The sequence below is a fragment of the Buteo buteo genome, chromosome 18 (genome assembly GCF_964188355.1).
Source record: "Buteo buteo chromosome 18, bButBut1.hap1.1, whole genome shotgun sequence".
Lineage (NCBI taxonomy): Eukaryota > Metazoa > Chordata > Aves > Accipitriformes > Accipitridae > Buteo > Buteo buteo.
This window is the reverse complement of record NC_134188.1, coordinates 15,753,652-15,777,106: the sequence shown is the minus strand read 5'-3', so window position 1 is coordinate 15,777,106 and position 23,455 is coordinate 15,753,652. Positions and strand designations below refer to the sequence as shown.

General features: G+C 39.7%; 1 protein-coding gene across 1 annotated transcript in view; it reads right to left on the bottom strand.

The window, feature by feature from the left end:
- Positions 1–22,485, bottom strand: part of PGR (progesterone receptor) — a 39,799-nt gene extending 17,314 nt beyond the window's left edge. Inside the window, exons 1-3 of the mRNA XM_075050434.1 lie at positions 21,296–22,485; positions 19,813–19,964; positions 5,474–5,590 (exon numbers count right to left, since the gene is read on the bottom strand). Of these exons, the coding sequence (XP_074906535.1) occupies positions 5,474–5,590; positions 19,813–19,964; positions 21,296–22,485 (1,459 nt within the window). The remainder of the gene's footprint in view (positions 1–5,473; positions 5,591–19,812; positions 19,965–21,295) is intronic.
- Positions 22,486–23,455: the final 970 nt, after the last annotated feature.

The window sequence follows — 23,455 nt, the reverse complement described above, 5'->3', positions numbered from 1 at the left end:
GTTTAATTAGCTTAGTATCAAGTGCCCCAACAATGTTTTGGTCATTTTATCACTTCTGGTAAGTATACAAATATTTCTGATTAGCGACTCCTTAGTAAAGAACCAAACACAAACTTACACCTTATGTTACAGCTGAACCAAAAGAATAGACAATATATTACAACAAGAGACCTAAGACCAATTTCTATCATAACAAAGCTATACATAGTCCTTAACATGCTGGGAATTTCCCACTAACTATTGTTTAGGCATGAAGGAAAACAGAAGGAACAATGTATTTGATAGTTCATAAATAATGATTTCAGGTATTTTCTGAAATAATGGCTTCAGATACTTTTACAGTTCAGAGAACAAGTAAAGAAAGAAACCAAACAGAGTGCTTATGACATGGAAATGTTAGTAGTTAATAAGTACCCATGTTTCCAAGTGATTACATGTATCAGAATTAATGTCACACTGTTTTGCAGAATTGCTTATGCGTTTATTTCTAACTATGTTGCTTAACAGCCACCAGTAAAGCAACTCCACTTGTTACCTATCTACTGGAGAGGTGACTACTAACAACTCACAGTAAACTTTCCCATCTACCACAAGGAAACTATGTCAAATTAATGCAAACTCTTAAGGACATAAAGAAAAAAACAGAGATTTGACAATAGCTTAGTTTTTCAATGGCTGCTTACAAAAATATCCAGATAAGTTCCTGCTGTAAGTTAAACAAATGTCTCTACTTAGTCCTATAATGTGTAAAGAATACTAATCCATTCTGGCAACTATTCATCTTAATACTAAAACCTGTCTGTGCATATTTAGACAGCACATGTTTTCTTTGTAACATTTTCATTAATTTGTTTTAAGATAGCCAACCACTCAAGCAGTTCCCTTACCCTCACTTACTACAAATAACATGTGTATAGTGTTTGTGTACTACATGTACCTAGAAAACATGAAGAAATTAAAAAAAATAAAATGTACTTAATCTCATCATCAAATATATTACGATTTTCTCCTTAATACATAATTCTGTATTTTAATATTCTTTTAACTAGGTATACAGAACCATACTACCAATCAGACATTACTGATAGTAGATTTCTCCTATTAAAATGGCTGGGTTTCTAGTAAAAATCTAACATCTCACTATCCTTCTCCATACCCTGTTATCAGGTGAAAAATGTCAATAATTTATTATTCTTGACAGAACACTATGGCTCTGACTTTAAGGTCACTATGCTCTTGCGTTCTATGTAGGCAAACAAGCTGTGTACACCTTAAGAGGGTGTATACAAAATAAAGGAACAAAGCAGCAAAGCAGAATTAATACATCTTGTTTTTAATAAAACCTTTGATGCTACCTTAGAAAATATTACCTGGAAAAATAATACAAATTTGCCTGCATGTAATCACTGCAATGCAGACTGAAAGGTAACTGAAACAATGAAGAAAGTGAGAATTTAGCAATACAGCTGAACAAGGAATCTGTGATAGTCAGCCTGGGAAAATTACAGATTCTCTGATAGGAAATAAAAAAGTTGGGTATTTGTTTATTCCAGGACCTGACCCAGCTACCTGCTATCCTATTAGGTAGAAGATTAGAAAGAGGATAGATTAACATGTCCAGTTACGAGATTGTAAAACTCAAAACTAATTAACACTCCCATAGAGAATGACAATTAAGGAATTCTGAAATATATGCTTTCATTGATATTTTCCTTCCATATATTAAGAAAGAAGAAACAGTCCATATAGTGAAATCGGTAACTAAAGCTATTTCTTGCTATTCTATAGTTTACTTACAACTGACTACACTTTATTTTAGAACAATTCAGGTTCATTTTATTGCTTTGAAATTAGGGTCAGAAAATGGAACTGTTGTCAATGTAATACGGTATTATTCTCCATCTATATGGTTGCCGTTCAGTAATACTCAGTGGAAGATACATATACTTCTCCCAGCAGTAAGTGTAATTTAATTAATGTAATAAGAATGTTCAGAATCTTGTAGTTAACATCCTGTAAACTCTTAGTCTTTCTCACCTTGATTAAGTATTACTGGAGGTCTGTGTTTAGTAACGAAAGGCTAACTTTAAGAAAATAAGTAGCAGGAATAAACGAACAAAAGTGTATCTATGTAAGTTGTGAATGGAAGAAATCAGAAAATGCACAAAAAATCTTAAACTATATTAGGCTGTAAGCACAAGAAAAGATTTAAATATTGACAATTCTGATTCCTTTAAAATAATCAAGGATGTATCTAAGTATGTAATTTGTTCCATGAATTGGAAATTTGCTTGTGGACACTTACGTCCTGGGGAAAATTATCTAAGCCCAGTAGTACCCCATATATAAATCACACTGTGTTGATCAGCACAGCAAGTCACGAGTAGGAAGTATTGCTCATGTGATACAATAAAGAAAGTACAAGAAATGCCAGAAAAGCGAAAGAAAGAAAGATGACAGTAATAGTAGAAAGAACATTATGGTTAAACAGTCCACCTTGAGATTTTTTGTTGCTTTGGATTTTAAATCCTCATTTACAAATAACACAATCTCATTCCAGTTTTCCTCATTTTTTTGCCTACATTTGTCTTCTCTTCTCCTTTCAGTATTTAGCACTCCATTTCAACCTGCATAGAATAATTAGCTTCCTAATCCCCCCAGAACTGCTGACATCACTAAGAGAACCTGAAATACTACACTCAACCTGATGCAGCTGAGAAAAAACTAGAGATGCCACAGTCTTGGCTCCATTCATATTCTCTTTTCTCCATTGCCCCACTGTTCTCTTCTACTTACTATTTGCTGCCAGATCACTTCTTTCCAGAAGATTGGGCAGGTGGGGATATCAGGGCAGAGATCTGATGAGATGCTATGCCCCTCCAAGAACTAGAGGAACTAGACTGGAACAGTCTCCTCAAAAAATCGAAGACGGCTTTGATTAGGTATGTTTAAAAAAAGGCGAAACAACACAACAAACTGGCTAGATAAAACCTCACACTAAATACAAAGAAACTATTCACACTTGCTTAGTAATAGCTGAGAAAAAAAGTTGATCCAAGGAGAAAGAGGAAGTTTTTACTCTCCTCATACATGATAATAAAGAACTAAGAGTCAGATCACCTTTATCCTCAGGTTTGGGTTTCAAGTATGAGGACATAACGTCCTCATATGAGGACACACTAATGAGGACATACCATCTCATCAATATTGCTAGCAAGTGTCCAACTTTTTCCATTTTAGGTACCTACACCCAGAGCAAAATGTATATATTAAAAAACACTGGGAAAACTAGCATCCAGAAACACATGCAAAATATAGAAGGAAGTCAAACCTTCTCGCTACTTTTCTTATGTAGAATTACTATGCAGAACAATGCTGGAGCAAAAGGACTAGATGATGCTAGTGAGTCACACACTCTTCTGTGTGTTGAAACAGTGTTGCCTGTGATGTTAAAATACTTGGGGCTTAGTTATTGATATTATCCAGGCTATCATACACGAAAATTCAGGTTAGATCATCGTCAAACTCTTGGCTGTGCAAAACTCACAGCCAGGAATGAATTTTTACTTGTTTTAATTTACAGCACTTAGAATCATAGAATGGTTTGGGTTGGAAGGAACCTTTAAAGATAATCTAGTCCAACCCCTGCCATGGGCATGGACCTCTTTTATAGATCAAGTTGCTCAAACCTTACAAGACAACCACACAAGTTGCCCCAAATCTTAAAAAACAGGCATTATATCTCCCACCTCCTCCTTTTCTGAGTCTCCATTCTCACCACATATTTTCCACAGCCCACTCTGGACCCTTGCCTCTTTGGCTTTCTCTTCTTCCAAACCTGTGCAAACAATGCTTCAGGTTCAGCCTTTGTAGTAATACTGTTTCTCTACTGCACTGCTCGCAGCTCTAAAGCACCACTTCTCTCTGAGAAGGGTCCAAAGGACATGTTCTTTTCCTTTTGTCCCTCCTCCCTGAGTCCAGTGCCACAATCATGCTTGTCAGCTCCATTTTTTTTTACTGAGAGGTGGCACTGACTGACCTAGGCGTGGGAAGGAGGGAGAGACACTAACATCAGTTAGATTGATGGCCCTCGTTACTCTGCCTCCAGTGCTGTGGGGTGAGAGGGATGCAATTTGGAGAAGATGCCTCGAAGAAGCAGCAGCACTGAGGGTCTGGGGAGGTTCAGGGGTACAACACAGAACAGAGTCCATTCCACAGTACCGCCTCTCCCTCCTCTCATCCCACTGGCTCTTCCCTGGAGCTGCAGTAGTCGCTTACAGAAGATGAAGTACCAAGAGCTAGCAACAGCTGCTCGCTGTTTGGGAACTACTGATTCACATCACCAGTAAAAGTATAAAATGTAAGAATGACACAATGGCCATGTGCGCAGATTACTCCACCTCCATACGGCAGTACAGGAGCTAAAAGCATACAGCTGTGCCATCAAAGTATCAGTCTGAAAACTACATACACGTTTTAACTTATGAATGAACACAGATTAGCAAGATAATGAAATTATGCACAGTATATTATGCCACTCCTTCCTTCAGGGACAAAAAACAATACATAAAATGCAGAGAGAGGAAGATAGATGTTTGATGCACTAAAATAAATTATATTAGAAAGAAACCAGGTTTTTGTTCTTCCTCCTTTTTTTAATTCCCCTTGAGAACATACTCTATCACCTTTATATAGCCATTTTCTTACAGTCTTAGCCATGTATTTTCAAGCTTTATGCTGATCCAAAACTTTATACAGCTAACGTTCTCATGAAAAATATGAAAAAAATACAGGAAAAATATGCATCGTTCCTGCATGTTAGCACAGCAAAACTTGCCACGGGACTACCTGATCCTACGCCATTTTCTCCCTGTAGGTTTTCAAAGGCATAGTGCTCAGTTTTTATTAATGTTACGTAAAGAAAGCAAATCTGTTGCAGCAAGACTAATAGAAAGATGGGAATTCCCAGCATCTAGTATGCAAAGTCTGTAGTGTTGGTGTAACCATTGCCTGGCCCTCTTCGTTGGAACAGGATATAATTTTCTTGACATCTACTCAAAGCAATGATGGAAAGCACAACAGAAAAGAGAAGGGGATAGTACTGATTCTTGATTCTAGTGTCAATCTCAATTTACTTCTTTGTTTTTTACCTAAACCAAATCTTCTGATCAAAAATTATTAATAAATACACACCAAAGACATAATTCCTGCCCCCCCTTGCAAGAAAATGAGTATAAGCGTACACAGTAGGAGAGAGAGATTCCTACAGAAAGGTATTTTTGTTTCGGGATTTCCAGATTCATTAAATAAGAATTATAAGGAATTTTAAAACATCAGGTAATTCTTCCAAAAATAACATTTTAATGTGGTTCTTTCCTTTACAGTATCAAAGTACTGTTGTTTAAACTTGACAGATTGAAGGTAGTGTTCTTAACCGCCTATTTTTCTGAACGAGATTTGAAAAGCAGCTTACCTCCCAGGACCATACCGGCTTGACAGCACTTCCTCAAGCGACATGCTGGACAGTTCTTCCTACGAATTTTATCAACTATGCAGTCATTTCTTCCAGCACATAAATAGTTGTGCTGCCCTGTAGGCAAGAGAAAAACAGGATTAATACTATGTTTTCTAACATGACAAAATTATTTCTGTGTATAAATGTTCCAAAAATAACAGAGGATTAAAAAAAAAATATATACTTGAACCATTAAAGGACTCCTTCATTTTATGCTAACTTTCAAATAATCATGTGTTACTATTTAAATATAACAATTTATTTGGCCTGTTGAAGAGTCAAACTCCCCATCTACAAAATTCCAAAATAATTAGCAGACAGTATGAACTGCTTACATTATTGTACTATCAATATTTCTTAAGTAAATCAAGCATGAGAACAGACCGACTTGTTTCTTTCAAACTTATTTTTAAGTTATTGTTCCTGATTTTAAAGACCTTAAGTAAGTTTTGCTTGGGTTGATGTGGACTTTCCAACAGAAAACTGAATGAAGAAGTTGGAGCAGTGCAAAAAAGAGCCTTTTTAAGCAGAGTAAATTATCTCTGATGGAGAAGCAGTTTTGTAATAGACCTGCTGAAATACCAGCTGAACAGATGCAGCCAAGACAGCCAAAAAGGACAAATAGAAGGCAGCTGTAACTTTTTGGTTTAGGTTAGCTCTTAGTTTACTGTTTAATTCTGAAGGACTCAGTAAGGAAGAGCCTGTCATTACTGTATTAAAATGGAATCTGCTTCCAGCAGAGAAAAAAATCAAATTCAGCTGATACCCTGCCATTCTTTTGAACACAAACTTCAATGATTACTTCCAAATTTCACTTGAAGAGAATGAAGAAAAGTATACTTCTGTGCTTTAGTATAATATTGATAATTTCTGTGATTGATTTTAATTTTGCATAAGTAAACAAAGCTAAGTAAGTACATAAGTAAGAAGAAATCAAAGCTGATTTTCACATGTCCTTTCAAATGAACTCCAGGTTTACCCTATAAGGTTTTACTTTAAAATCCTGCCTGTTTGTGCATACCATCCTCTATTCATTTCTGTATTTTCAGTTTCTTACCAGTACCTAGCATGACAGCATGAAAACAAAAAAAAAAGTATTTATTTTGAGAGCAACAAAATGGATCAAAGAAGTATGGACAAACTACAGAAGGACCAATATCATGGACACTTCCTTCATGAAATATTGTAGATGCGGACCTCCAAATATAACAGACATCAATACCAAACCTTTTAAATTTTCACTCATTTCTAGATCAGTATTACTCTGAGTTAGCCATCTGATGTCACCAGTAGCAAACAAATCTGAGATGACTATTCTACTCAGATGCTGTTATTCAGCCTTCTTTATAACACTCTTCTGTCCTTTCTCTGCACATGGTGAAATGAGCAACTGTTCACCAATAACTTTTCTCCACAGAAAAAAGACAAACTGAAAATGATCCTCAGATGAAAATGCAGGAGAAAGAAGAACATTCTATTCTAACAAAAGGAAAGAGCTAGTGCTAAACCATGTGAAACAATGTATTTGTTTCTGTGCTAACATGTTTTTAGATCATTAATTTACTTCTTACCCACACTTTTAAGAACAACTTGTTCGGTTTTAGTGAAAGAAACCTAATTGCCTGAAATTCATTTTTATAACAATTTCTTTTTTTTTTTTTTTTAGAAAACAACGGGTGAATAAAAACAGTTGCCTCACACATTGCCTGGCATTTAAAAAGTATTTAGTAATGCAGTAAATCAGAAGAAATTCTCATTTACTTTCTCCCATCAATTCTAATCCTGGATTCCTTCTTACAGGAAACACTACCAGAAGTAACCAAATGAATAAAAATTTGTCTTGCTTTTGGCAGCAGATCAGGAAGCAAAACACTGATTTTGAACACATCTTCCTTGGGATTATTTGCAATTTTTCTTTGTCTTGCTTTGCCTTTACTAGCTACAAAGGCATTCGGTCTTTTGATAAGCAACAAGAGTTTTAAAAGTCTGTTTAACTAAAATCTATGAAGCATCAGATTATCTCTACTCTGGAGCATTCTGATGCTTTAATGTAATTCACAAAGGAACGCTTAAGCATAGGTTAAGTTTTGTTTGTTGGTATCTTAGTTTGGGGGGTTTTCTCTGGTGCCCTCAAATGTATCTCTTCTGGACCTCTTTTCTAGGGAATCCTTTGAGTCTACACAACATGGTCAGAGTCCATATAACCCATGTCCATTGCAAGACCAAAAAATGGACTATGTATTTCCAGTATGGCTGTAAATGCTCACAAGCAGCTCACAATGCTATAGGCATTCAAGTTGTACTTTTCCCCCTATAATGACACAGAAAAATGTTGATCTACAAAAGGGAATGCCGTATCGTGAAATATTACTCTTCAGGCACTCAGGGAACACTATTTATATGTTCTAGAATCATGTCAGTATTTAGAATTCCTCTTGATGTCAGTATGTGATTTGCATACTCAACACCCAACTGCGTGCTCTAACTGCTGAAAGAGGCTAAGGAGTTTGGGTAGAAGCAGCAATGGCAACACTGTTCCTGCTGGAACAGGAAATTACCTGGAAAAACAAAAGTTAATAGCTTGATTTATACTGATACACATTTAAATAGCCTGTATTGTTTATATAACAGTGTTTAAATATTATGCACCTAAGATTAAGCATCACAAATCAAATTGTAAAATTTTAAATTTACAGTTACACATTTAGGTTTAGCTACAGCTCTTAAAAAATCTCTGCATCACTTAGGGGTTATCGGTAGATCCTACTTTCACTTCAGTTGAAAATGCATGAATTACTTCATCATTACATAACAACTCACAAACTCCTTATTATAAATCCAAGATTGAACAACTTTTTTCACTTTTTCAAAACAAATTGTAAATGAATCACAATTATGTAAACTACTCTTCAATGTTCACATGTTCTAGAGTTTAAGATTGGAGAGGATTAAATATTTGCTCTGTCCAGTACACACCATGGAAGAAATTAAGTCTGTTATTGGAATTTAGGCACAGTAAGAATTTGCTTTGATCTTCAAAAAGTGAATATTATTTCATTCCTATTTATTTCATAAATTGTATTTAAAAATCTAATAATGACCAATGATGTAATCCTTATCATGTCTTCACCTAGTTTATTGCTTCCATAAAGCCTCCATGATAATAGCATATAAAAAAAGCAAAAAAAAGCCAAAACCCTGCCAACCCAACTCTCCCATGACATTATGGTGATAAAAGCTCAGGCACTTCTTGATTTTTACTGTCAACCACTTCCTTGTTTTCAAGACTACAAAAAAAAGCCACGGTCATACCCTGAGCTTGAATTACACCTTCATGTGAGTTTTCCACTCTGCTCGCCTCTATCCAATCTCTCCACAACACCTCCCATCACAAAGTGTATTCCATTCATTCTGATTCAGCTGCAACTTATTTGGAAAACACTTAAGGATCAATTATATAGTATTTTTCACAGTCTTATCTGTCAGGCATTTTTTTATTATCTCAGTCATCTCATTGGATCTCATATCTATAGATAAACCTGAGTAAATGTTCTCATATGAAACCACTTCTACCATTGTGCAGAGCTGGGTTCTGAGAAAATACTACTTGTTTGACACTAATATTTAAGTGGCAGCAACCATCTGAAGGACAGATTGTGTAAGAAATGGGAAACATGCCAGATATTTGGTTACTTTAAAAATTATGAGACAATATTTTGTTAGATGAAGCTGTTTGGAATGTTTTCGTGGGATGCCAAAACATTTATTTGAAAATACATTTTCTGTATCTCAGTTTTTAGGATCACCTATATTTTAACTGATTGGCTTCAATATGTGATCACTGCAGTTAATATTAAACACATGTACTACCGAAGTATCCAAAGACTCCCATCAAGATAAAATTCCTGTTCAATTGGTAGCCTGTCATTCAGTATCTTTTATACAACTACCATCACTATAACCAGGCAAAAAACCCAGAAAAAACAGGATAGTAGTCTAATCACTAGAGCACAGGTCAGAAAGAAAAGATTGGTATTTGTGTTTCTTACAAAAATACTAATCTGGCAACTGCCACTTTCTCAGAGGTCTCCACTTAACATTATGTTTCCTACACGTTTACTTTTCACCTCTTTTTGAAAGTGCATGTTGTAGCTCTCTCAACAGATCAAGATATCAGCTTGTGACCTAGATTTGATTGAGAATATGGGCAAAATACAGAGACAATTTCATCTGTTACTCATATGTTCCAGATTCTTGTAGGATAGCATTTTTCTTAACCTCCATCAAAGTCCATTAGTGTTAGCAAAGGCAGAAATCCTAATGCAAACCGGCAAATACAATTTTAAGTACTGTAATGACTACTATATACTGGCAGGTTTATATGAGAAAATGGTCAAAATGCCAACGCACACACAAACACAATCACATGTTTTGCTATGAGAAAAGCTGCACAGATCATACTCCAGCACTGAGACATTTTAATCCAAATACTGCTGGAAGTAGCACATACAGTGTCTTTAAAAACGGCACTATTAACTTAGCTCACTTGACGTGCTTTAAGTCACTTAAAATCACTCCAGTAAACTAATGAGTTGCAGAGACTTTGCAGATGTGCAAAGTATGGAAAACATAAGGCTTTATCTGCACCCAGGGTATCAGATGCAAACAATCAGTTATTTGGGTAAGTGCATCTGTGCTGAACTGCTGCCACCCTGCACAGAAGCAAAGCACTTGTTTGCAAACTCTGAGTTCCTCCTGTCTGCAAATAAAAGTACTTTTTCAAATCTTTTTTCCTCTCCCATATGTGATTCTGCCTCCCTGTATCACTCTTAACTGGCAATGCTTTCATATAATATCATCCTATCCCCACTATTGGGGACTGTTCTTTGCAAAACATATCGCAGTGTTTTATTTAGTCTAGTTTTAGATTTCTGTCTAAAAACTGCAGATACCTATTGCGTCTCTTTGTAAATTATTTTATTGCCAAATATCTCCCAATGTCGACTTTTTGCTTCCTGAGAGCTAGCCTCCAGGTTTTGCTCAATAATTTACTATGAATATGCTTTACCTCTTACAATATTTCTCAAAAGTACAAAGTAAATCAATACGTTTAAAAAAACAGAGCAATTACTCTTTTAACATAAATAAATTTGGAATTCCTTGTCAGGGATTCTTGTGGAAGCTGATAATAAATATGGTTTCAAAATAAACAAAATGGAAAACATGCTCACCTGTATACCTATACTAAACATAAAGGTGTAGATGTAGCTTTTAAGCAAAACTTTGACTTCTGGAAGCTAAGACAATATACCGGGGTAAGGATTACTCTGTACTTGCTCTAACAGTCAGGTTGTCCATAACTAGGCAAACAGTCTAGCCTAGTTCATCATCAGTAATGGGAAACACAGCTAACTTGACCTTTGTTCTGATCTAAATCTAACACTCATCTATTTACACTGTTTCAATGTGCAAAACAGCAAATGTGGGTTGAGTTTACTTCTCACTATGTGGGTTACATGAGCTTCAGTCTTGGAGAACCAGGAATCTATACTACACAGTTTGTAATACTGAAAATACACTTTGTGTCCCTGTATGCCATTACAGGCAATTACATTCTCCAAGATTCCACACATCTCAAATAATGTTTTTTAATCATGTAATACCAATTTCATTTCTGTGCTAACATTTTCTCTAAAAATAAGAGTCCCTGAAGTGAGACTTAAGACTCTAACAACTTAACAAAAAACACATCCCCCACTGACCTTACCATGCATAATCTTTTGTTAAAAAGTGCGGTAGTTAGTGGGGGACTCGCTTTCAATTTCCCTCTTTGCCCATTGAAATAAAATTCTTATTTCTCAACTCTTAAGCAGGTGTCCTGACCACTACTCTGTAGTCTATACTGGTATAAAGACCTGCTACTGATGCAAATCTGCTTCACAGCAATGAATTTAGGATTCAATGGACCAAAGAGGGTAAAGAGTGGATAGCAGAATGACTTGTGAATATGTTCCATCCTGGAATTTTCTTCTAGCCGAAATAATGTGGAATTTCTTTCTTCACAATAATATAGTTCAAAGCGAAAACAATAAAGAACAATTGCATCCCAAGTCACCCAACAGCTTGGCGGTCAGGGCTGCAGGAGAGAAAGGTGTGTTTGACTCCCTTCAGGCATCGGAGATAACGAACATAGCTCTCATATCCCGTGTGACTGCCTTATGTACTCAGTGATGGGGTTTGTGATTATAAAAGGTGCTAGTAATTCCTTCATCTTTGTGAAGCTAGTCTTTCATTCCTTTGCCCTAATTACATGTGAAGAAAAAGAGGGTTGAATAAAAATGTTTTGTTCAAAAAGAATGTAAAACCATAAAATGTTCATTCCTAAGTCAAACCTAGTATTTTTTTAGAGTGTATTTTGCTTTGGTGAACAGATTTACAAGTAATTTTTGAGGTAATTCTACTTAGAACAAACTTTTAGTATTCTTCCACTCCATTGTCTGCTGGTTTTAAGCATGTAATCTTACAGTCCTCTGTCAGTTTTTTCTTTTGCTAAATAGATCAAACAAAATTGGTTTCTCTAGAAGCAAAGCACCATTTTCAAACCATCATATATCTTCAACTGCTTTCCTTCACTTCAACAAACCACTTCCAACATTTGCAACATCCTTGACTGACTCTTTCCTTCTCTTGTATCCTAATCTCAAAATCTTCCTGCCTTTTGCTGTGAATCCTGCAACACCATTGTCTTTTTCCTTCCAAAATCACTTCTCCAGACAGCAACCTGAGCACATTGTTTTTATGATATCTACAAAACAGAACAATTAAATGTAGCTATCCTGTATTCATTCATTCCTGAACAGAGCTACAATCCTGTTTTTTAATCTTTTTAATTTCCCTGCCTGTTCCACCATTTCCAACAAGAAAAAAACACAGAAAAACAAAATGAAGCAAAATTAAGTCCTATTTCACAGAAACTATCTTAACTGCAAAATGAGGATTACTGTTTCATATTGATTTTCAGTGGGTTTGCCTAGATTGTTTACCACTGCAACATCTTGAAAGACATAAAGTCTTTGAGTCTAAATAAGGGAACGGACAACAGTAAAAAAATTTTCACAGGTAATACCTTTCAGAATGAGATGCTGGCTTCTACAAGTCAGCATTTCCAATTCTTTTTATTGCACTGTGTCACAATTGCTCCTTGGTCACCGTTTTTAAGTAATTAACTGCATCAGTGGTATAAATATGTAAAATGATGGAATTGTCAGCTTTTTTGTCAGTAAGGGGTCTACTTCTTATAAATATAGAACATGGGATTTGAACAGAAAACCTACTTTAAAAACACTCCAACTATTTTAGAGGTACACATCATTAAAGTACCATTTGTTCTTCTTCTGATCCCCGAGTGTTATATTCTTCTACCAACATAAGAAGGATTATATTTGTATTTCAGTCATCTCGTCATCACAATTTCAGTGAAAGTATCACAGCACTTTGCCATAGTAAGTTTTTTCATATGTATTTTCCTTTTATTCCTTGACTTGTCCTACAACTGAACCAGTGGAACAGGGTCACTCACTCTAAGAGTAATAAAGGTAGAAAAAAAAACCAACATTAGTAGCAGAAAAAGACAATGTGCAAAAAACCAGATATTGCTGCCTGTTGATCTAAACAGCCAATGGACAATAAACCGCTGAAAAACACTAAAGAGGGGATTCATTTGATTAATGAGATTCTGAAGTGTAGACATCCATCAAAACAAGTAGCATACACTCCGTTCTTGGGCACGAGAGAAAAACAGGCACTTTAGGATGTAATTTATCTTGAGTAGATGTCTAAATTTTGGTTCTTTAATAGCCTATTGCTCTCCAAAGGACATTTAAAGTGTTTAGCCCAAATACAGATGTCCACATTGTAAATGCCTACAGCTTGGTGAAACAAATCTCCCATAAAATATTGTCTTTGAGGATAAGGGAAGATGGTATCATAACAATAAGACAAGAATAGGGTAATATTCTCCTGGATCTCAATGTCTGCATGTAACTCTTTCTGTGTTTTAACTGCAGAAGATTCCAGGTTGTTGAAATGTGCTCAGATGTTAACTGATATTAAGCAATAGCCACTTGTGAAAATGCAGGAGTTGTGACTGGGTATGACCAGGAAACCTCTAAAGTCCAGCCATGTATCACTACACATAAGGGCAGATTGTAACATAGCATTTGTTAAGTCTTTCCACTCAGTAGTTTCTAAAGAACCACCTCTTACTAGTACATCATCAGTACTGTGGAACAGATACACAGCTTAAGGAGATGGACACCGTCAAACCTAAATCTATTTTTAGCAGATAACAGTTTGACTATAAATACTTACATTTTATATACTTACATAATTTATAAGTATTTTAATATTTAAAATATTATTTTATATAAAAAATAATACAGTGTATTTTATATATAAAATAATACATTAATAATATATAATACATTGTATAGATAATACTTTATAATACTTAAAAATAAGTAATACGAAGTATTTCATATATTTATTTTATATACTACAGAAATGTATAGGCTACCGGTGTGATATGGATGGGATTCATATCACCAAATGCAGTGTACATCCTCACCTGATACTCCTTTATACTCAGTGATGAGAAACAGTTACTCTTAGAGTACTGTTATCTTCATCCCAAGTAGATATTTTTAAAAAGTCAGTGAATTACTTCCTAAAATTTCCTGTTTCTCTTCCCTCACTGTAAAGTGCACTTAAGCAGCTCAGGTTACTCACATCATGCACATGTGAAGTTAGAACAGAGGACTATCAGCAACACTGAGCAGTCAGTTGCTGGTGCTCTTTAAAGCATGCAGTTTTACACTACATGAAGTAGCTTTTATTTCAGCTGAAAAGATGTTTAATGGAATATTCAATTCTGTTTCTAAAATTCTACATAAAGTTAAGTAATTTTCGTAATCCATATTTCCGCAGCTCATTATGTTCTAAGCCATGTCTATCAGGAAACCAGTAATAAGTCACAATGAGAGCAGTAGGAAGCCCAGCATTAGCACAATAGCCAAAGTACTAGAATGAATGCAACCTTAGCTCACTCAGTTGTTGTGCCTCACACGAATCAATTCATCAAATGAATGTTTGTCAAAGGGCTGAACAATAAATACTTTTGAAGTCAGAAGTATGATGAAAATAAATAATTATGTATCAGTACAGATTTTCTTCTTTCTCTCTCCATGATGCAAATTCTTTGTTTTCACAAAAGTGACATTTGCTACTTGAATTTTAGGACCCTCAGTGAAGTAACTTTGTATATATGAATTCGGAAATACACCTGGCTTACTGTACATTAACACATTTTGGTCGTGTGCAAAATAAAAGAGCTTTAATAATACCACATCTGTTATATTAAGTTATTTTAATCTCTCAACTTGCCATATGTATGCTTCGTATGTTTGTATGTTTTCTACTTCATGAAACTTTCATCACTATCAGGTTTACAGTACCAAATTCTGATCCCAAGATCCAGCCTTGAAAGTTGGCTTAAAAATTAGAAATCCCTGCGAAGTCAGGAGAAAAAGGAACTTCTTACATCCGCCTCATCAATTTCACAGCCAAAAGGGTCACTATAGTATTGCATTTCACTCCATTTTCAAAGAGGATTTTCTATTAGTGGTTGGCATTTTCAAAAATATTTGGCATGCTGTGCCATTTTACATTCTTAAGCTGCGGAAAAGCACAACTGTTTAGACCAACAATTTTCCTTATGCATAGTATTTCACTACTTAGACAGTGAATCCCACTGTCATCACAAAACTGCCTATACGTAACACAAGTCAGATAAACCTTATGACAAAGTTTGGTTGAAGTCATGGTCAGCCTTCTTACTGTGTAGATGTAGCTCATCTTTAATTCCTCCACGGTACCTCTCCATATACAGACAGTGAAAACTCTTGTGGAAACCCTATTTTCTGTCAGGTAGAGTTTGCCAAATTCAGGTCTCAGAGAGAAGAAAAGTTCACCCTTCGTCAGTTAAATGTTATCTACTACGTATGACTGAGCTTGTTCCCTGATGCTATTATCTGCACAGAGCTGTTACCCTGAGCTTGAAGCGCATATTAGAACTACACAAATCTTCTATATGATCAATCATTTGATCAATGTTGTCACAGGGTCCCAGTTATTTAAACAAATCAAGAGTTAGTTTCTGACCCATCTGCTGTAGTATCATGTATTTATGTTGGCCTCAAACTCTTCAGGTTTGGGCAACTACTTTTCATTAGATGTCAATAATATAAACGAAGTGCATATATAAATATAGAACAAAAATAAGAAGTGGGGCTTTATATAGGAAACACAGCACTTGGAATTTTTTCAGGATTTAGTAATTTTAATTTTTCATTAGTAAAACTACTCCAAAGGAGGCGCTTTCAACAAAAAGGCAAGAATGCAGGCCACCAGGAAACCACGTGTTAGCAACAGTGTAACTCCAGAACCCCAAAACTCCACACCCTGGGTTCCTGTTCAGGACAGAAATTTACCATGGTGTTACACAAGCATTTTGATCATGGTTGCCCTGCATAGTTTTACATGAAGGTACATCACTAACGACCATTTGACAATTTAGAGCTAAAAAAGTACGAGTTCATTTCTTAATCTTCATTCTCCTAAAGCCTCATTAGAAATATTATACCTTATTTCTGTTACCATGAACGAGGTATATCAGTAGCACTTAAATAATGCCTGATCATCAACAGCAAATTACTTTGCAAATTTAGTAATTCTACATATTTGAAAGCATTTTAAATATTATTTCTGAATTTTTTCTGATTGCTAACTCCAAACTGCTTGTCACTCTCAGCTCACTGAAAGGAACGGCACTACCCCATCAGCATACTGAATCTGATTTTGCCTCTTCAAATTTCTTAACTGAATATAAATAACAGTAATTTTTGTTATTTTCATTATACCCAAATGAGATCTTTAAAGCATTTTTAAAAAGCCTTGTAATTTGTTTGTACATTAAATGAATCAACTGACTAGCAAATCAGTTCTTTGTAAGGGAGCAACAGAAAATGTACAACCTCTAAATGCAACTAAATGTTTCCTAAAACAAAACAGTATCTTTCTCCCTTTTCTCCTCCCCACTTCCAGCACTAACTTCTTTTGTACCTGCTATACTACAGTTTCCCCAAAAAAGGACTTGCATTTTTGTTTAACCTACTTCAAGACTCTTCTTAGAGTAAAGTATGCTTATTGAATTAACACTATCCTTTTCTTTGCATATATAGCCACATATGGGGAGCCAAGAACCCAAAAGACAGAAAACATTTACCAAATCATATATACTCAAGAATTCATTGCCAACAAACTTTCTAAATAATTTAATTCTAAATCTACACTTTCATCTTAGTGATCCTCACACAGTTCTGACCCCCTATCAAGCTGTATGTGTATCTACCAGTTATACTCAATCATAGTACAGAAACATTTCTAGGTTTGCCTATACAGTTTTAAATGATTCTCCGCTCTGAGTATTTTAAATAAGCTCTGGGGTTTCTTCAAAAAGATGAGAGATGGAAAATGGAGTTTTCTGGATAAGGTAACAGTCCATTTTATCCCAAAGGAAGCATTTAACTAACACAGTATTTTCCACACACTAAGGGAGAGTAAAATAAATGGTGCATGAATAGGACAATTTCTGTGAAAAAAATTACAGAGGCTATTAGATTTGAAACAGCCAACATATATGAGATTACAGAAATAATTAAAATAGAAAATTGACCTTTTCCAACAAATTTAATACCACTATATTATGTACCATGTCATCTAAGCACTTGAAAACCTCATAACATACTAAAAAGATCTCGAAATATAGAAAGTCCACGAACTTGCAAAAGCCATTTATTTCCAATCATGTTTTAAGTTCTCACAGTGACCAGTACTTTATGGAAAGTATAGGAAAATTAGAGTTTTGATTGTGAATTTCCACTTACAAAATTTAACATATTATTTGCATGAATTATTATTAAAAAAAACCCACATGTCTGTAGCAGTACTAAAAATTCAAAAAGGTAAATAATGCAGTCCCACTCAAAGAAATGATGGCCAGGGTGACATTTTACATAAGAAAAATGTCTCACATTTATACAATTGCCACCGTGAATTTTTCTATCTCTATTTTCTATTGCATTTCCAATAAAAACATTCTCCTGCTTCTTACAGAGGAGTAATTTGTCACTTTTATTTCTGATAAGAAATAAACAAAAAAGTACTTTAAGTCTAAATGAAATCAAGTATCTATCCATACATGGGATTATTTCAATGCTAGTAATTATATCCTATGCTTCCACTAAAATAAGAAGTCCATCTGTTTAAGGAACTCTCTGTAGACTTGCACTTTCTACACAAAACCAGGTAACTTTATTTGTTCATCTTGCTCATGCTTGTCATTCCTTCCCATAAGACGCAATAACCTGTATTTTTTCTTATTATATTCAGGTTTCTGAGATAGTTGTCCATTCTTTGAATATTCTTACTAAAAAACCGAGACACACTTCCTCACCATACTCTCAGTTTTTGGAATAATTTAAAAATTGAAAGTATGACGCTGCTATGTAAAACATAAGCCTTTTGTTTGTGTAACTGTATTGACCTCTCACTTCTCTGTATGTCTATATTCTTGATCTGGTAAGATTCTGCAAATACAGAGATTGATGAAATAATCAGTCAAAACAACTTTAAGATGTTCCTACTACCAATTTATATGGCTTCTTAATATTTATCACGAAAATATTTATGCTAAACAGTAATAAGATATGGTTTTGAGCAGGTTCACCTACTGTACAAACATAACTGGACACTAGTTCAGGAAAAGCGATGAAATTCAAAAATGATAGAATCAAATTCAAATAAAACACTAAAATATTACTGTTTAGGTGAAAAACAAATAATAAAACTTATTTTAAAATATGGCACTCATAAATTACACTACACTCATCCTTAAAACTTCAGCTCCCTGACTTTTTTTTAAAAGTATATGGCTGATTTACCAAAAGAAACACAGCCAAAAATGTGAAGCCAAACCAGGAGACCCATTAGCACAGCCAGTGAAACTTAAATGCATTCCTGTAAGTGACTTAAGAGCCAAGAGTTTTCCTTGCAGCCTAACACATATGTTTCTAATGGCTTTCTCATGAATCCCATTAAACGTGTTAGAGAAAATGCAGCACTAGCTCAAAAGCTCATCTAGCCCACCTAGTCTACTGTTATCACTTTGCATGTATCTAGTATGATAAAGGAAGAACACGAGCATATGCTTAAAGTAGAAAGTAATGGGATACTGAAACAAAAATTCTAACTACGTTACTTTGCTAAGCTTTTAATTTTCCAATATTCCCCCTTTCTTTTGAAGAAATAAACTCTATAAAGTAGAATAAACTATGTATCACAACAAGAAAATACATGATGGAATTCTTTTATTTTAAGGAATCCTATACATTGTAACAATGGTTTCATTAAGTATATGGAGCAGAAATTTGAATATCCTAGTTCTGACAGGATCAGATAAAAATCAGAAAAGGAGACAAAGCATAAAATGTAGAAGGATTTGTTTCACTGCTTCATCAGTTGAACCATATAAAGCAACCTGCTCTTGCATTCATATTTAAAATCTCAGTGGACAAGGCATATAATATAATCCAAAAAGAAAAAAATAAACATAGGTATTGCTACTGATTTATTAAACCTGCAGCTTGACTTTGTAATTTGATGGCTATTTGGAACAAAAGTCAAACCCATTTATTAGTATTATGACTTGAAATAGTTCAGTGAAACTTGAAATACTTCCATAATTCTCAGGAAGCCGATTCTGCATCTTGCAAGCAAGAAAAATTCCACGACTTCAAAAAGAGAATGAAGCCAAAATAAATTCGTATCTGCCTATCATTAGTTCATACCCCAAAAAATTTCCTTTGAATAGCATTTACACTTTTTAAAACAAATTGTGTAATACACAAGGTTTTTATGAAACTCTGCCTACTCGGAAAGACTAACTGATAAACAGTAAATAATAAATAGCAAATAATTAAAGTAAAACAAATAACACTAGCAAAATCAATTAAGAAATAATTTAGTCAGTATTCACCGTAATATTTAAACAGTTGCCAAAACAAAAAACGCGACTACAGTGATGATATTTTAAAAGATCAGCAATAAATAAACAGTATGTCCTTAGCAGTGCCTAGAAAGATATATTTCAGAAAATTAGGAACAATGGCATCATATAGTACCTTCCATTGCCCTTTTAAAGAAGACTTTACAACTCCCACAGGTAAGTACTCCATAGTGGCAACCAGAAGCCTCATCACCGCAGATGAGACAAATCTTCTGGGGTAGCGATTCAAAACTGTACTGAGAACTTTGGCTGGTTTCTGTATCTGGCCTTCAAAAGAAAAAAAGAATTAAGAGAAATTAAACATCTATTTTTTGCAACAGTTAACTACTTAGCTGTATTAATCAGTTTTCTATTAAAAGCTTCCTTTTTAAATTTGCAATCGAGCTACAGAAGGACAAGAAAAAAAACAAAGTATGACTGCCTTTCTGCTTAAGCGTTTGTCTCTACTAGGGTAAAAGGCACATTTGTAACATCTGGCTAGTCATTAAACAAGCAAGTAGTGGGCAAAAAGCACAGGTGCATTTTAATCCGTTCTAGCTAAAAAAGGTACGATCTAGAAACACTTTGTTAAAACGTTCATCTTCCTCATATCAACAGCTCTTTTGAGTGAAGTCATACTGACTGATACCCTTTTTTTTCCCTGTACATAGAATGGTACAGAGACAGAATCAGATAGAAGTCAACTGAATTTCAAAAGCCTCTTTCACATGGGAAATAACTAAGTTTCATGGCAGCTAGAAAAGTCTTCAATATTTGTTGCTTCCCATTCAGCTGCAGCAGTCACATCAACAGCTAACTATGGTGGGCACGCTGAAGAAAGTGAAAAGTACTTCTGAATTTCTCTCCAAGAAAATAAACAGACTAACCTACTTAATCATTATGTTTACAAAAACAGAGGATTTCCGCTGAAACTGTAGCACTGCATATGCGTATTTTTGCATCTATTTCTAGGCAACGCACGGCATCTTGGCATGATAGTAAGCTATTTCATTCTAACACATCAACGTGCAAGTGTTTCAGTTTTCTTTTTTTGTGTGAAATTAACTTTTTTCCCCCAGTCGGGAATACTACTTCGGAGAACATTTGGGTATTCGTGCATATCGACTGGCTGTCAGTCGGGACAGTCTGGAGAACGCTCCGCTCCCGCCCTCTGGAGCCGGTCCCTTGCTCCCCCATCAGCCGGCCCCGAACCATCGCGGCGATACAAACGCACCGTCCCCCGCAGCCTCGTCCTGCCGAAAAGATGGGGAGCGGCGGCAGCCGCCGAGTGAACGTTGTGCCGGTCTCACGCGGACCCGGGACGCCCGCAGACAACACGGCAAAACGCGGAAGGGCGGCTGCGCTCGGTTACCGCCTAAAAACTCAAAGGGGGCTCCGACGAGTAAACACCTCGCCCGCCTCTGCCTCGGCACCTTCCGAGAGACCCCTCCCCCGCCGCCCCCGCGGGGCGCCGACCCCTCACCCCCGGGCAGGGCCGCCCTTCCCGCGCAGAAGGCGCGAAGCCCCCCCCGCCGAGGAGGCGGGCGCGGCCCCTCGGCCCGTCGCCTCAGCGAGGGCACCCGCGCGACCGGGCCCGCCGCCGCCGCCGCCCGCCTTACCGAACGTAGCCGAGGTAGGGCGGGCACAGCTGGGGCAAGCCCTCCTTCAGCACCGCCGCCGGGAAGCCCAGGGGCTGGTGCCCGTTGAGACCCAGCGGCGGGTAGAGGCCCGGCGGGGCGGCCGAGGTGGAGGGCAGGCTGTCGGCGGCCGCCGCCGTCGCCGGCCCGTAGGCCCCGGCCGGGAGGGTGGGCTCCGTCTTGTAGAGGACGCACTCCAGCGGGGGCTCCTGCCCTCCGGCCCGCGGCGGCTGCGGGTAGTCGGGGCAGCCGGCCGCGGGGGTGGCCCTGCCGCCCGCGTACGGGGCGGGGAGGCCGAGACCCTCCTCCTTGATCTTCAGAGCGGGCTGGAAGTCGCCGTAGGCGAAGCGCCCCTCCTTGCCGTCCGCCGGCGGGTAGAGGTAGCCCGCCGCCAGGTCCGGGCCGGGGGGCGAGGGGCGCGGACCCGCCCCGCCGCCGCCCTCGTCCTCCGCCACGTCCAGCAGCTGCCGCGTGCGCGAGGCCAGGAAGGCCGAGTTGAGCGGCAGCAGGGGCACGTGCAGGTACTCCTGCCCCGGCACCCCCCCCGCCGGGCGGCACCCCCCCCCGCCGCCGGGCAGCGCCGGCAGCCCGGGCACCTCGGCCTTGGGGGCCGCGGCGGGACCCTCCGCCCCCGCCGGCCGCGCTTTAGCGGCGGCGGCGGCCGGGGCGTCGCCGGCCGGCCAGAGCGGGGCGAGCCGCGGCGGGGGCTGCGAGGGGCCGGGCGCCCCCGGGGCGGCTTCGCCCGCCTTCTGCGGGGGGCCGCGGCTCAGCGGGGCGCCGGGCGGCTCCGCGGCCTCCGCCCCGAAGAAGGGCCAGGGCGGCGCGGCCACGGCGGGGCCGGCGTGGGCCGCGGGCGCCAGGAGGGTGTCCAGGACGGTGTCCAGGGAGTCCTTGTCCGAGAGGGAGCCGCTCCCCGGCCGGTACGAGAGGGGGTCCCGGTCCCGGTCCTCCTCCTCCCCGGGCTGCGGCTGCGCCTCCTCCTCCGCCTCCTCGTCCTCCTCCTCCTCCTCCTCCTCGTCGCTGCTCTTGGGGTAGAGCAGCCCGTCCAGGGCGATGTCGATGGCCTCCGCTTCCCTGCGGAAGGGGTCTCGGCCGGGCTGGCCCTGCAGCAGGACCGCCCCGTCTCTGGCGGCCGGAGGCGCTCGGGGCTCCTTGGCCTTCACCTCGGTCATGCTGGCCCGGGGCAGGGCTGGGCGCCGGTGACTCCTCGGCCCGGGGCGGGAGGGCGGCCGGGCGGCGGCGGCGGGTGCGGGCGGCTCCTCACATCCCGGACGCGCCCGCTGAGGCGGCGGCGCGGGTCCCGCTCACATAGCGCTGCCTTCGGAGGGGCGGCTCAGCCCCGGCCCCCGACGCAGGCAGAGGGGTGAAAGGGAGCGGCGGGCGGTGCAGCCTGGAGGGGGGGAAACGACCGGAGCGTGGGCGGGAGGCGGGAGGAGCGGCGGGCGGGACGGCGGGGTCCCCGCCACGCTCCGGCGGCAGCGGCGGGCGAGCGGGCTGCCGCTCGCTGCCCCCCGGCTCCGCTTTTCCTTCGACTGCTTCCCGCCGTCCCCGCTCGGCCCCGGCGGGCGGGCGGGCTCCACGCCGGCTCCACGCCCCCTCGCCCGTCCCTCCCGCCCCTCCCCGCCGCCGGCCCGCGCTCTTACCGAGGGGCTGCGCTGCCGCTGCGGGGCACGGGTTCGCCCCTCCCGGGCCTGCCGCCGCTCCGCTCTGCCTGCGCGGGGCGGCCGGTCCCGGGCACCGCGGCTCCCCCAGCGGCTTTTCCACCGGCTCCTCCTCCGCTCCGCCTGTCCCGGCCCGTCCCTCCCTCCCGTCGCTGGCCGTGCCCGCATCCCTCTCCCTCCGCGTCCGTCTCCCCGTGCCTCGGGTCTGCTCTTTCTGCCCTCTCCCCTCCGCCTGGCTTTCTCCCTGCCTCCTCATCCCCTTCCCCCCCCCTCCAGCTCTGGTGTGGGTGCCCCCTCCTCACCCCTCACCGTCCCGAGAAGTGCGGCTCCGGGCCGGGCACCGGCCACGGGCAGGCTGGGTTGGTCGCTGTTTTGGAGAGCAGAGAGCAAGACAGGCTTTGCTTGTTTGCAGTGACGACGGTGTAGTCTTCCTTTGGTCTGTTTTTCACCGTCCCCGTCAGACGTTCACTGTAATTTTTCA